The sequence below is a fragment of the Aquarana catesbeiana genome, linkage group LG05, assembly GCF_042186555.1.
Source record: "Aquarana catesbeiana isolate 2022-GZ linkage group LG05, ASM4218655v1, whole genome shotgun sequence".
Taxonomy (NCBI): Eukaryota; Metazoa; Chordata; class Amphibia; order Anura; family Ranidae; genus Aquarana; species Aquarana catesbeiana.
In genome coordinates this window covers 223,069,751-223,085,971 of record NC_133328.1, presented here as the reverse complement: position 1 = coordinate 223,085,971, position 16,221 = coordinate 223,069,751, and the positions used below count along the sequence as shown (strand labels likewise).

General features: G+C 41.9%; 1 protein-coding gene across 7 annotated transcripts in view; it reads left to right on the top strand.

Moving 5' to 3' along the window:
- Positions 1 to 1,420: 1,420 nt before the first annotated feature.
- Positions 1,421 to 16,221, top strand: part of GOLGA4 (golgin A4) — a 267,321-nt gene continuing 252,520 nt past the window's right edge. For 4 of the 7 annotated variants that reach the window (XM_073630579.1, XM_073630577.1, XM_073630578.1 and 1 more), the window contains exons 1-2: positions 1,421 to 1,536; positions 1,734 to 1,859. In XM_073630579.1, coding sequence (XP_073486680.1) covers positions 1,785 to 1,859 — 75 coding nt within the window. In that variant the 5' untranslated portion in view covers positions 1,421 to 1,536; positions 1,734 to 1,784. Of the gene's footprint in view, positions 1,600 to 1,733; positions 1,860 to 16,221 lie in introns of all 7 variants that reach the window. The other 3 variants (XM_073630573.1, XM_073630576.1, XM_073630574.1) reach the window with 3 other exon arrangements.

The following is a 16,221-nucleotide window of genomic DNA, read 5'->3' as shown; positions in this document are numbered from 1 at the left end:
CTGCCCCTGTACTCTGTACATTACATACTCCTGACCCCTGTACTCTGTACATTACATACTCCTGCCCCTGTACTCTGTATATTACATACTCCTGCCCCTGTACTCTGTACATTACATACTCCTGACCCCTGTACTCTGTACATTACATACTCCTGACCCCTGTACTCTGTACATTACATACTCCTGACCTCTGTACTCTGTACATTACATACTCCTGCCCCTGTACACTGTACATTACATACTCCTGCCCCTGTACTCTGTACATTACATACTCCTGACCCCTGTACTCTGTACATTACATACTCCTGCCCCTGTACTCTGTACATTACATACTCCTGTTCCTGTACTCTGTACATTACATACTCCTGCCCCTGTACTCTGTATATTACATACTCCTGCCCCTGTACTCTGTACATTACATACTCCTGACCCCTGTACATTACATACTACTGACCCCTGTACTCTGTACATTACATACTCCTGCCCCTGTACTCTGTACATTACATACTCCTGCCCCTGTACTCTGTACATTACATACTCCTGCCCCTGTACTCTGTACATTACATACTCCTGCCCCTGTACTCTGTATATTACATACTCCTGCCCCTGTACATTACATACTCCTGCCCCTGTACTCTGTACATTACATACTCCTGCCCCTGTACTCTGTACATTACATACTCCTGCCCCTGTACTCTGTACATTACATACTCCTGCCCCTGTACTCTGTATATTACATACTCCTGCCCCTGTACATTACATACTCCTGACCCCTGTACTCTGTACATTACATACTACTGACCCCTGTACTCTGTACATTACATACTCCTGCCCCTGTACTCTGTACATTACATACTCCTGCCCCTGTACTCTGTACATTACATACTCCTGCCCCTGTACATTACATACTCCTGCCCCTGTACTCTGCATATTACATACTCCTGCCCCTGTACTCTGTACATTACATACTCCTGCCCCTGTACTCTGTACATTACATACTTCTGACCTCTGCACTATGTAGATGGATATGACAATTGACGTCACAGATGGGGGGACACAGTATGCCACCTTTGCCCTAGGGGCATCGTATGACCTTGTCCGCCCACTTACAAAATTCTAATGCAGAAAATAATAAAATGCACGTTTTTCCTTTTGCATTACCTTTTATATTGTTTACAAAAAGTGGACTGTGCCTTTAACTCTACTGACTGGATGGCTTCAAAGGAAGAAGACATGTTTCTATTAAAACTATTACAAAGCACAGCAGCAGAACACGAATTCCACATTAAACTAAGATCTCCAGCTTATCAAATTAAACGTATCCCTGTGTACAGGCATCCTTTCCCCAGACTTCAGAATCATACACAGGAGTTGGGCGGGGTTAGCGCTACATTCTCTAGTCACTCACTTGTCCCTTCCATCGTTCCGTAGCTCCACGTTGGCCGCACATGCGCAGTAGGTAGGCCCGTCCGCTCACGGTGAGTGCCTGTGACCACTTGAGACCAGGAAGCGGAAGACATCCAGACAGTGCATAAAGTATAGTATACATTCATTGGTGTGTGCAAGGTTCTAGTTGTGAGTAGAGGAGATAGGTGACAGGTGTGTTTTTTATGTGTGTGTAGCTGTGTAGTGATTGGCTGTCTCATGTGTATAGTGATATTTCTGGATAGGGGAATGTAATGCAGGCTCATATTATGTGTACAGCTTCTCTTATACTTTGTATTCTCTTATAGCTCGGTCCTGTTGGAGATCCTCTCAACCCCTGGAAAGCTCCTTCTGACAACATGTTCAAGAAACTCAAGCAGAAGATCACCGAGGAGCAGTCTCCTGTGAGGAGCTCTCTGAGCCCACAGCAACAGGTAGGACATCTCTCACTCTTCTTTGCTACAACCAAACCATGGTATGCAAGAATAATGACCTACCTCTAGGGATACGCAATTAGCGGACCTCCAGCTGTTGCAAAACTACAAGTCCTATCATGCCTCTGGGTGCTATGCTTGTGGCTGTCAGAGTCTTGCTATGCCTCATGGGAGTTGTAGTTCTGCAACAGCTGGAGGTCCGCTAATTTCATATCCCTGCTCTAGTATGTCATGTGTTGGCAAGTTTTAGGGTACACTCGCATGGGTGTTTTTGTCACAATGTGAATGATAGCAGCAGGAATCTGCTTATTCCCGCTGGTGTGTTTGACAGGTGTGAGTGGCTAGCTGTGACTGCCAAGCCCAGTGCATAAACTGCATCCAATGGCGATCACCGCAGGTAATCGATGCCTGTACGAATCACCGAGGATGCCGACAATCTGTCATTGAAGTGTATGGGCTTGGCAGATAGCCACTCACACCTGTCAAACACAGCAGCAGGAATGAGTAGGTTCCTGATGCTGCCATTCACACCGTAGCAAAACACACCTTTAGCCTTAGGGTTCATGCACATGTATTATTATTAGGCATTTCATTTTTATTTATGACAGGTACCGCTATAGCACTGTAAATTTATGCAGCACTTTACATATGTATTGTGCATTCACATTGGTCCTTGCCTTCAAGGAGTTTACATTCATCTAAAGTCCCTAACTCACATTCATACATGTGTTAGGGCCAATTTAGACAGTTAGAACTACATGGAAAAAAAAGTTATTTTCCCATGCAGTGGGGCTCTGCCCACACTGCCTGGGTTAATTCCTCGCTTTGTTTAGGGGCGCAAAGGAAAGCTGTACTTACCTGGTCCTTTGAATTTCTGGAATATCGTGCTCCCCTTTGTCCAGCGGTGGACTGTTTCTGCTGTCCTCCCGTCCAGAGCTGGTCTATGGGCGTGATAATGTCAGGAACAGTCCATTCTAGAGTTGCACGATTAATTGTTCAAAAATTGTGATCTCTATGCAGAATTTCCAGATTCTTTCATGTAACAAGTTTAGAGAGTTCTCTGCTCACTCAGCTGTCAAAAGAAAAAAAAACGGGCAGCCTGCCAAGTTTTTCACAAAATTGTCTGCACTGGTAGATAACTATAATGCCCTGTACACACGGTCGGATTTTCAGACCGAAAATGTGTGATAGGACCTTGTTGTCGGAAATTCCGACCGTGTGTGGGCTCCATCACACATTTTCCATTGGAATTTCCGACACACATAGTTTGAGAGTTTGCTTTAAAATTTTCCGACAACAAAATCCATTGTCGGAAATTCCAATCGTGTGTACAGAAATCCGACGCACAAAGTGCCACGCATGCTCAGAATAAATTAAGAGATGAAAGCTATTGGCCACTGCCCCATTTATAGTCCCGACGTACGTGTTTTACGTCACTACGTTCAGAACGATCGGATTTTCCGACAATTTTGTTTGACCGTGTGTATGCAAGACAAGTTTGAGCCAACATCCGTCAGAAAAAATCCATGGATTTTGTTGTCGGAATGTCCGATCAACGTCCGACCGTGTGTACGGGGCATAAAACATTGTAACTTTTTGTTCTTAGATCAAAGGAATGAACTTTGGTCTGTAAATGAGTGAAGTTTAACCACTTATGAACTAAACCTTTTTCTGACACTTGTTGGTTTCAAGTTAAAATCTTTATTTTTTTGCTAGAAAATTGCTTAGAACCCCCAAACATTATAATTATATATATATATATATATATATATATATATATATATATATATATATATATATATATATATATATATATATATATATATATATATATATATATAATTTTTTTTTTTTTTTTTTTTTTTTTGAGACCCTTGAGAAAAAAAAAGATGGTTGTTACGATATTTTATGTTGCACTGTATTTGCGCAACGGTCTTTCAAATGCAATTTTTTTTGGAAACAAATACACTTTAACCACATCAATACTGGGCACTTTCGCCTCCTTCCTTCCCAGACCAATTTTCAGCTTTCAGCGCTCTCGCACTTCCAATGACAATTGCGCGGTCATGCTACGCTGTACCCTAATGACATTTTTATCATTTTGTTCGCACAAATAGAGCTTTCATTTGGTGGTATGTATTCACGTCTCAGTTTTTTATTTTTTGCGATATAAGGCACAGTGGTGTAGTGGGAAGCACTCTCGCCTAGCAGTAGGAAGGGTTGCTGGTTCGAATCCCAACCACGACACTACCTGCCTGGAGTTTGCATGTTCTCCCTGTGTCTGCGTGGGTTTCCTCCGGGTACTCCGGTTTCCTCCCACACTCCAAAAACATACTGGTAGGTTGATTGGATCCTGTCTAAAAAGGCCCTAGTATGTATAAATGTGAGTTAGGGACCTTAGATTGTAAGCTCCTTGAGGGTGTAGGGACTGAAGTGAATGTATAATGTATATGTAAAGTGCTGCGTAAATTGACGGTGCTATATAAGTACCTGAAATAAATAAATAAGCAAAAAAAGAGCGGAAATTTTGAATAACAACAATATTTTCTTCTTTCTGTTTTAAAAGAAATCCAATAAAATCGAATTTTGTCACAAATTTAAGCCAAAATGTGTTCTGCTACATGTTTTTGGTAAAAAAAATTTCCGTTAAGTGTATAATAATTGGTTCGTGTGATCAGACATACGCAAATGATCATGTACAGATGTGTGCAGGTGATCACAGACATATGTGTGCAGATAATCATTGGGACATGTGATTTTAGTGGGACATATGTGGGGGACAGGTGTTTTTATTATTTGGGGAGATGTGTTTTGGGGACATCGTATGAGGACGTGTGTTTTACATTGTGTGGTGACACTAGGTTGGTGATCAGTGAGTAAAAAGCTGTAAAAAAAACAGCTCATACTCACAGATCACAAGCCGGCTGCAGCGATCCCCTCTCCTCTCATCACCGACTACTTCTGTGTGAGGAGAGGAGAGCCGATTGTCTAACAACCGGCTCTGTGTTTACTTCACATGACGGCTGTGATTATACACGGCCGTCATGTGATCAGGAGGGTCAATCAGAGAGCCCTCCTGCCGATTGGTGATGCGCTGTGTCCGGGTGACATGAGCGTACCGGGATTGCGCCGCTGTGCGGGCCCGCTCGCTTTCCCCATCTTTCTGAGGGACGTTCCTGAACGTCCACTCAGAAGGAGAGAGCGCCCACCGGCCGTTTATGTACATTGGCCGGGTGGGAAGTAGTTAATGAATAAAAAAACAAAACAACTAAACAGTAAAGTTAGCCTAATTTTTTTTGTATAATGTGAAGGAAAGATGTTACGCCACGAGAATCATTTTCTTTATTCTAAGCAAAAAAATAGTGATTCTCATTTTGGCCAGAATCGTGCAGCTTTAGTACTTACCCGGTCATTCTCTGGAAAACCGCGCTTCCCCTATGTCCAGTGGTGGACTGTTTCTGCTCTCCTCATGTCCAGAGCTGATGACATCAGGAACAGTCCGTTTACAAGACCGCTTCTGGTGGGGGGGGGGGGGGGGGAGTGGGGGGGTCAGGAGCGGCAGATTAGGCAAGTATATCTCCTCTTTGCAATTCCCTAGGTGAAAATGAGCAGTTATCCCATGTAGTGCGGGCACAGCCCCACTGCTTGGGAAAATAAACATATTTGAACATCTGTCTGTGTGTCATCCCGGTCCAGTAGGAGTAGAGCAGATTTTGACCAGTTTATAAGCAAACCAGAAAATCCACCGAATCTGGATATGGTTAACATAGCCTCCCGAAGGGAGTGGACCGTGTCTCCTAGCAGAAGCAGGGTGTCCTCAGCATATAACATGACTTTTTCCTGCATGTTGCCATAGCAGAAACCTGTGATGCCCTGATTGGCTCTAATCTCAATTGCCAGTGGTTCAATAGCTAACGCAAAGAGGAGGGGGGACAATGGGCATCCCTGCCTAGTACCCCTCCTCAGTGCGAAGCCCCAAGACATGTATCCAAAAGCCCGAACAGCGGCCTGTGGCTGGCTGTAGAGAAGTTTCACCCATAAAATATAGTTTGGACCAAACCCAAATTTCAGTAGTATCGACCATAGATAATCCCAATCTATACTGTCAAACACTTTTGTAGTGTCCTACTGCCCATGTTATCTGCCTTCTACTACATTTTTAGAAATGGCCTTCTTAAATTAATGGCCGTGGATTTATTGGGCATAAAACCTGCCTGGTCATCATGCACAGTAGATGTGATGACATATCTTGACGTTGCTCTGTAGTAACGAGATCGGGCGATATGCCCCTGGATCTGCTGGGTCTTTACCAGGCTTGAGCAATAAAACGATGTTTGCTTTGGACAATGAAGGTGGAATAAACCCTCCCTCCATGATTCATTAAAGACTTTTAGCAAATGTGGCAATAGCTCTTCAGAATAATGTTTATACACCTCCATGGGGATCCCATCTTCCCCTGGGGCTTTGCAGTTAGGGAAGGTGCGGACTGCAACCTGTAGCTCCTCTACTGTAAGTGGGACCTCCAACTTTGCTCGCTGACTCTCAGTCAATTCAGGGAAATCAATCTGTCTCAGGTACTGATCTAGGCCTTTTGGGGTGTATGTTGTGCCAGGGCTGTATAGAGTCTTGTAAAAAATGTCAAGTTCCTGCATGATCATCTCAGGCTGGCATACTATGTTGCCCACCCTGGCCCTAATAGCTCCTATGGCGGGTGACCTTTGATGAGAGTTTGCAATCCATGCCAATTAGCGGCCGTTTTTCTCACCCTCCTCAAAGAACAGCTGTTTTGCAAAAAAAACTCTTCTTTTCGGCCGAGGAGGAGAGAAAATGCTGTTAGGCAGAAAGGGCTGCCTGCCAAGCCTCCCTGGCCGAATCAGAGGGGTCCGCAATAAACATTTGCTCCATTTCCTGAACCCTGGATTCCAGCTCTGCTGTAAGAGCAGAGGAGGCGTGTTTGACTTTTTCATTTCAACCACTAGTATTCCCCTTAAGTATGCCTTGAAGGCATCCCATTGCATCCCATAGGCAACATAGCCGGTGGAGCTACTATGATCTGTATCACTAGTGGAGAGTGATCAGATACACTATGGGGTCTATGTATCAAGTCAGTCACAAATGGGAGCATGCTCAAGTTACCCACCCCCGGGTCAATTCTAGATAAACAGCCGTGTGATTTGGAAAAACAGGTAAACTGTCTGACCCCCAGATTGCGGTGCCTCCAGATATCCACCCAGCCCACCTCTTGCAACAACAGTGCCAGGGGGGTTGCCCTGGAGAGGGCATAGGGCCTAGGGCTTTGGGTATCTATCCTTGACTGGGTTCAGACAGCAATTGAAATCTCCTATCACTAGCAACGGCACATCAGGCCTGCCATCCAAAAAAGTAAGCAGGAGTCTGTGCACCGCTGCCGTTAATGGTGGATGGATATAGATACATGCTAACACACATGGCAATGTAATAAATCTACAGTGGATAAAGACATAACGTCCCTCTGTGTCTATGACACTATCAAATTCCTGGTAGTCCAGTGCTCTATGTAGTAGCAAGGGTAGCAAATAGTATTGCCGCTTTTGCTTAATGCTTGCCCTCAGGCTAACTCACAGTTCAGGTGTCAGTCTTCTTCCATTTGTACTTGCCTTTTCAGGGCCTGCTCGTTTTTGGCGGATTCAAAAAACTGTGCTTGGCCTCTCACAGCTATCTGGAGTTTTGCTGGGTACAGCATGGCATACGGCAATTGCAGAAGCCCCAGCCTGCGCTTGACATCGGTAAATTTAGCCCTGTGTCTCTGGACCTCTGCCGGTAGAGGGACACCCTGGTTCCATTGTGCTGAATATTCGCCCGCTCCCGTGCTTGACGCAGCACTGCTTCTCTGTCGCGGTAATGGAGTATTCTCGCCAAGATGGATCTGAGGCGTCCTGGCTGGGGTGGGTGTGACGCCACTCTGTGAGCGCGCTGCACCGCAAAGAAGGGTGAGAAGGCATTTTTGCCAAAAATTTAGATCAGCTAGTTCTCCACATATGTGGTGGGGTCTATGCCTTCCACCCACCCTGGGAGACCCACTATGCGTACATTGTTTTGTCTTAGGCGATTTTCCATGTCTTCTGCGCGATCGTTTGCTTCTCTAGCCAGCTGTAATGCAGCCCTAGTGTCCTGAGCCATGAGCGGTATCTGATCCTCCACCTCACTCACCCTGCTCTCCATAGTCGTGGTGCGTTCACGTATCTTTTGCATGTCCTGTCTCAGTAATGACATATCTTCTCTTAAACCCCCAAACTGTTCCTTTTTAAGGTATCAACAGAAGCTATACAGTTATTCACAGCCCTAAGGATGTCGGCCAGGGTGGGTTGTGCAGTGTCTTGTGCTTCTGGGCCATGTAGCTCTCCTGTCATGCTGTTTATTCCCTCTCATCCTCCCCCCAGTGAGCAGTGACAGTGGCTGCCTGCATGTCTGCCTGCTTTTACTGTGTCTCCTCAGAGCGGGATGGCTGCTCCATCCCCAGGTTCCCAGGCAGCTTTTGGGCATAATACACCATGTCCTTAGGGGCCTCTTTACTCAGGGGCTTGTGCAGCTTACTTGTTCTGTGTGCCAGGTCCTTCATCTTGTCCTGTCCACGAAGTGTGCCCTTCGCTGAGAGCACTATGGTGCCATCTTGGAACTCCAGGCCTGCAATCTCAGCCTGTCCTTTTCGGGTCATTCCCCTTGTACAGAGGGCCGACGAAGGTTCCACAGGGGTCTCTGGTGTGCAGTCTTGCTGCATATGTCGGTGTGGAGTCAATCGGATGGCTGGGGGAGGATCAGTTACCGGATTAACGCCGGGAGCTGTGTGAGATGCTTCCTCTCACATGCCGGTCTTGGCCACGCCCAGCAGCCATGATTACCGTGGTCAGCACAGACAGGGGGACACAGGAAATGGCAGGATCAACCAGGTATTTTACAAGATAGGAAGGGAAAAATTACTGTGTAAATTCCAGTAATACCCAGAGGGGTTGATTTACTAAAACTGGAGAGTGCAAAATCTGGTACATCTGTGCATGGTAGCCAATCGGCTTCTAACTTCAGCTTGTTCAAATAAGCTTTGACAAAAAAAACCCCTAGAAGCTGCCATGGTGCTGCACATTTGATCACTTATGACAGCCATTTGATGGTTTGACAGTTTGTTTATGGACACAAGCAAATGTGGCAGTTGGCAATCTTGGCATTCCAGGAATGTAACAGTTTTTTGAAACCGTTAAATCGATGGGTTTAGTTCTGCTTTATGATTTGGTTCAGCAACATGGCATCCTCCAGCAAGAAGAAACAGGAACAATGCTCGAGGCAGTTTACAACACACACTCATTTTGGTAGCATTATTAATGTGGAATGTATGTTCCTTGCTAAAGAACATTATTTTTTATCAAGTTGTTATCGGTAAAGTTCCTCTTGAATTTTTCACATGACTATAAAACAAGTCTTTTGCAGACCACATTTTACGTTTTTCCTTCTTGCCACACAGTTGCTTTGATCTAAATACTGCAATTAAACTCTGCAAATGAATGTCAGATTCAATGATGACCCTTCGTAGAAGCTGTACTTTGGTATATGAACACAGAAAATAGTTTATTGGTAGCATTTGCCACTGTGAACACTTATTTTGATCTAGAAAACACCAAATGGGGAACTTCACCCTGTATCAGAAAACAACCAGTTACTACAGTCACACACAGGCCCACCATACATGGATCAAATGGACTCGCCCAATTTTGATCCATATATGGCAGGCTGGTTGTACACAAGTTGATCTATCAACTTGTGTACAACCAGCCTGTCAGGTTTTTGCTGAATGATTAATGCCAGCAACACTGATCATTGTATTTTGATGGGGGAAGATTCTAGGGATGTACCAAACTACCAATGCTATGGGCAGAAAATAGGGTTATGGGCGTTTTGCCAATAGAAAAAAAGGTGGCCAAAATGACAGCTGAAAAGGTGCCAATAGCGGTCGAAAATATAATTATATTTTTTTAAATTTATGATATTAATTAAAAAGTCAAATATAATACAATTTTAATACAATTTTCAGCTTTTGGTGCTCTCACATTTTGAATGACAATTACTCAGTCATGCAACACTGTATCTATATGAAATTTTTGTCCTTTTTTTCACACAAATAGAGCTTTCTTTTGGTGGTATTTAATCACCGCTGGGTTCTTTATTTTTTGCGCTATAAAAGAAAAAAGACAGAAAAATCTGTAAAAAAAAATGCATTTTTCTTCATTTCTGTTATAAAATTTTGCAAATTAGTAATTTTTCTTCATATATTTTGGCCAAAATTTATACCGCTACATATCTTTGGTAAAAATAACCCAAATCGGTGGATATTATTTGATCTTTGTGAAAGTTATAGAGTCCAAAAGCTATGGTGCGAATATCTGAAAATTGATCACACCTGAAGTACTGACGGTCTCATTTCTTGAGATCCTAACATGCCAGAAAAGTACAAATACCCCCCAAATGACCCCTTTTTGGAAAGAAGATATTCCAAGGTATTTGGAAAGATGCATGGTGATTTTTTTGAAGTTGTCATTTTTTCCCACAATTCTTTGCAAAATCAAGTTTTTTTTTTTCTTTTTTTTTTTTTCACAAAATTGATATATTAGCAGGTTATTTCTCACACACCGCATATGCATACCACAAATTACCACCAAAACACATTCTGCTATTACTCCTGAGTACGGTGATACCACATGTGTGAGACTTTTACACAGTGTGGCCACATACAGAGGCCCAACATGCATGGCGCACCTTTAGGCGTTCTGGAGTGCCCAGGCCAATTCTGAAATTTCTCTCCTACATGTAAAAATCATCATTTATTAGCTAGAAAATTACATAGAACCCCAAAACATTATATATGTTTTTTTAGCAAAGACCCTAGAGAACACAATGGTGGTCATTGCAACTTTTTATCTCGCACGGTATTTGCGCAGCAATTTTTTTAACGCTTTCTTTTGGAAAAAAAACAGTTTTGTGCTTTAAAAAAACCAAAACAGTAAAGTTAGCCCAATGTTTTTGCATAATGTGAAAGATGAAGTTACGCAGAGTAAATAGATACCCAACATGTCACCTTTCAAAATTGCACGCGTTTGTGGAATGGCGCCAAACTTCGCTACTCAAAAATCCTCATAGGCGATGCTTTAAAATTTTTTTACTGGTTACATGTTTTGAGTTACAGAGGAGGTCTAGGGCCAAAATTATTGCTCTCGCTCTACCGATCGCAGCGATACCTCACATGTGTGGTTTGAACACCGTTTTCATATGTGGGCGGGACTTAAGTATGCGTTCTCTTCTGCATGCGAGCACACAGGGACAGGGGCGCTTTAAATTTTTTTTTTTTTTTTATTCATTTTACTTTATTTATTTTAGTTTGATGCTTTTTTGCTTTTTTCCAAAAAAAAAAAAAATATTTTGACTACTTTTATTCCTATTACAAGGAATGTAAACATCCCTTGTAATAGGAATATGGCATGACAGGTCCTCTTTACAGTGAGATATGGGGTCAATAAGACCCCACATCTCACCTCTAGGCTGGGAAGCCTGAAAAAAAAAAAAGATCCTGGCTTTGATCGTAGTGGTGAATCGGTAGAAGCACCGGAGGGCGGCGGGAGGGGGGGACATCGCCTCCCGTAAGAATGATCAAGTAGTGGAACAGCCACTATGATCGTTCTAATGGTGTAGGGAATCGGCGGCTGAAAAAGCTGATATCTGAATGATGCCTGTAGCTGCAGGCATCATTCAGATATCCCCACACAAAGTCAAGAACGTCGTATGACAGCCGGCGGGCGGGAAGTGGTTAAAGCGCATTTTTTTTTTTTTTTTTACACAAAGTTGTCCATTTATACAATATTTCTAACACGTAGCATGTACACATACCAAAAATGACACCCCAAAATAGATTCTCCTTCTCCTACAGAGTACAGCGATACCACGTGTGAGACTTCCACAGCCTGGCCACAAACAGAGGCCGAGTACAGCTGACTATGGCTGAGTATTGCAGAGTATGGTGGGGTATTGCAGAGTATGGCTGAGCATGACGGCATCGCCGAGTATGACTGGGTATTGCGGGGTATTGCACAGTATTGCGGGGTATTGCAGTGTACTGGGGGGTATTGCGGAGTTTTGCGGAGTACTGCGGGGTATTGCAGAGTACTGCGGGGTATTGCAGGGGTATTGCAGAGTATTGCGGGGCATAGCAGAGTATTGCACAGCATTGCAGGGCATTGCAGAGTAGTGAGGGATGGCTGAACGTGGATGGATGGATGGCTGGATGTTTTTGTGTATTATTTAAGATATATATATTCTAAATTATACATACAAGTGAACTGATTGGAGGTTTGTTTTATTTAATAAATGTTTAAATGTAAAAAAAAATTTCTGTATCACTTATTACTTAAGGTTGCTTTCACACTGGAGCGGGCAGGCGTTGACGGTAAAACACTGCTAGTTTTAGCGGCGCTTTATCGTCATTTTAGCGGCGCCATTAGGCTACTAGCGGGGCGCTTGTAACCCAGCTAGCAGCCGAGGAAGGGGTTAAATGCGCCACATTTACATTTACACCGCTCCAAAGATGCTGCTTGCAGGACTTTTTTTTAACATCCTGCCAGCGCATCGCCTCAGTGTGAAAGCACTCAGGCTTTCACACTGAGACTACAGGGGAGCCGTTTTGCAGGCACTTTTGGGCTAAAAATAGCGCCTGTAAAGCGCCTGAAAAACGCCCCAGTGTCAAAGGGGTCTAATTGTTAGATTTTATGAAATGAAGGAAAAAAAAAAAAAAAAATTGGCCTAACATATCGGCCCAAAAAAATCGGCATCGTATATCAGCCATCGGCCACCGCGATTTCTAAATATCGGCATCGGCACGAGAAAAACCCATATCGGTCGACCTCTAGTTAAAAGGTCGGGTGCTTAAAAGTGTTGTATGCATCCTAATGTTGGCCATACACTATATGAAAAATCGTCCGAAATTCGCTCATTTCGCAAGTTCATTTTTTGGCAAGTTAATGGGCACAAAATCAAAAATCTTTGGGATGTTTTTGAGCCGAAAAAACGAAGAACAAGTTTGGAAATTTTCTGTCGAACGAACGATAAATTGAAAGGTTAATGTGCTTCTGGTCCAAACTGTTTTCACTAGGTATTTGTAAAATAAAACAAACAAAAAAATGGATTCATTTATGTCCTCTGAACGATTTATCTCTTAACGATATTCATTTCCTTTCATGGCTTTTCATGTTCCTTTTTTGAAAATGGGTTTAGCCAATTTTTCGTATAGTGTATGGCCAGCATAAGTTTGTGAGAGTATTTGTCCTGGGTTTTTTATTTTCCAGTCCGTGTTTGTATGTTACCTGAACTAAAGGCGGATATATTTGCACAAAAGCATTCAGAATGAGAGTGGGAGGGTTATTCACTTTCCATTGTTTTGAACAGTGTTGTCAGTCTAGATGAACAAGTTAAAATAATTAATCACCTTTTCTTTGTTAAAAGGCGTGTTCACATTTTGTAGGACTGCAAATTGCAGCTCATCAGTTGAAAGTGGATGTGCACTCAGGCGTTAGGACTCTGCAGTTCCCTTCTTAAAGGAATTGTAAAGGCAGAAAGTTTTTTTATCTTAATGCATTCTATGCATTAACCGCTTGCGGACCAGACGCATCATTATACTGCTGCAGGTAGCCACGGCTGCGCGAATCGCCATAAGTATATATCAGCTGTTTTAAGAGCGATAGGGGGCGCGACTCCAGATGCGTGTGGCCGGTCCACAGAGAGCCAGAACGGGGATCTGTGTATGTAAAAAAACAGATCCCCGTTCTGACAGGGGAGTAGAAAGAGGTCTGCTGTTCCTAGTGATCAGGAACAGCGATCTCTCTCCTCCTCCAGTCAGTACACTGCCCCCACAGTTAGAAACGCCTCCCTAGGGAACACTTAACCCCTTGATTGCCCCCTAGTGTTAACCCCTTCCCTGCCAGTGACATTTATACAGTAATCAGTGACAATAGCACTGATTGCTGTATAAATGTCACTGGTCCCAAAAAAGTGTCAAAAGTGTCCGATCTGTCTGCTGCAATGTCGCAGTGCCGCTAAAAAGCGCACATCGCCGCCATTTTTAGTAAAAAATAAATAATAAAAGTGTCGTAAATCTATCCCCTATTTTGTAGATGCTATAACTTTTTTTTTTCAAAATTGTCGCTTTTTTTGTTTATAGCACAAACAATAAAAACCGAGGTGATTAATTGCCACCAAAAGAAAGCTCTATTTGTGGGGACAAAAAAAGGACATAAAATTTGTTTGGGTACAACGTTGCACGACTGCAAAATTGTCAGTTAACCACTGTCATTTAAATCATTTTTTTTTGCTAGAAAATTACTTAGAACCCCCAACATTATATATATATTTTTTTCAAACACCCTAGAGAATAAAATGGCGGTCGTTGCAATACTTTGTCACACTGTATTTGCACTTTTTTTGGAAAAAATACACTTTTTTGAATTAAAAAAATAAGGCCGCAGTAAAGTTAGCCCAATTTTTTTATTTTGTGAAAGATAATTTTACGCAGAGTAAATTGATACCCAACATGTCGCGCTTCCAAATTGCGCCCGCTCATGGAATGGCGACAAGCTTTTACCTTTAAAAATCTCCATAGATGACGTTTAAAAATTTCTACAGGTTACAGTGGAGGTCTAGGGCTAGAATTATTGCTCTCACTCTAATGATCGCTGCGATACCTCACATGTGTGGTTTGAACACCATTTTCATATGCGGACGCTACTCATGTATGTAGGGCTGCAATTAACGATTAATCGATTAGTTGGTCGATTTATTGTTTCAATTAATCGGTTAATAACCTTAAAAAAAAAAGTGTGGCGTATATTTTAGTTAATATGTAAAGTTAAAAAAAAAGGCAATTTATTCTTAAATATCTCTATGCAGTGGTAAATATAAATAACCAACTCTATGGTTAGGGAGCAAAATATTTAATCCACTCTGAGAATAACAGACAGAGATATATTACATCTACAATTAGAGGAGAGTTATACTTTATATACTATTAAAGGGTGAATGTGATAAATATCATCAGACTCAGATAAAAAAAATTTTATTTAAAAAACAAACAATGTCTTCCTTCCAAAAAAAATGTCATTTTAAGAACGTTCGTTCGATTTTCTAATCGTTAGTGGGGTCAAATCGACGTTCATCTTCAACCACAGTTATGGGAAAATTTGGAAATAATATAAAACTTCTTGGCCAAAGGAATTTGCAGACAGTGTATGGGGTTTTTGTTCAGAAATTGCAATTGTTTAAAAACAGAATGTTAAAAACAAGTGAAAATGTCAAACATTCTTTCATTCAGCGAAGATTTTTCTTCTGAATATTCTCGTCTGAAAATGGATCCGTGTGACCAGCATAAGGCTCGGTACACACCTATGCAGTTTGCTTTTGATCTGCTTCTGCAGTGCTTTTTGCTGTGAGTTTTAATTTTTGCACACATGATTTTGCTGCGATTTGCGTTTTTGCCTTTTTTTTTGGCCAATTTGTTGGACAGATTAAAAAACACAAATTGCTGCAAAAATGCATTACATGCTTTCTGCAGCTTCTCCATTGAACTATATTGAACCAAAAAAGCACTGTTTTTTGCGTTAAAAAAAAGTCCCTGACCCTTTCCAAGTACGCAGTGGCTGAAAAAACCATAGATGTGAACATGTCCCTTAGGAAACCATGTAAATGAACTGTAGTGCGTTTCTGCAAAAAGCACCAAAAAACACATAGATGTGAACTAGGTCTAAGACCTTTAGTAACATAATGGGGTTAAAAAAAATTAAAAAAACTAATATTAGCCCTTTATAGTACAAATAAAAAACTATTGTAAGGGGTTAATTTTTTTTTTTTACTGTAGAACTGTGAAAGTAATATATACAGTAGCGGTTATTTGCTCTTTTTGTACTATAAAGGGCTAATTTTAGTTTTATTTTAACCCCATTATGTTACTGGCTGATTAATCGATTATGAAAATAGTAATCGATCAATTTCATAATCGATTGGTTGTCGATTAATCGATTAGTTGTTTCAGCCCTACATGTATGCGTTCGCTTCTGCACGCGAGCTCTCGGGACGGGGCACTTTAAAATAAAATATATTTTTTTAATTACTTATTTTACTTTAAATTTTTTATTTTGACAGTTTTTAAAAAAAATTGGGTCACTTTTATTCCTATTACAAGGAATGTAAACATCCCTTGTAATAGAAAAAAAAAGCATGACAGGACCTCTTGAATATGAGATCTGTGGTCAAAAAGACCTCAGGTCTCATATTTACACTAAAATGCAACAACAAAAAAAAT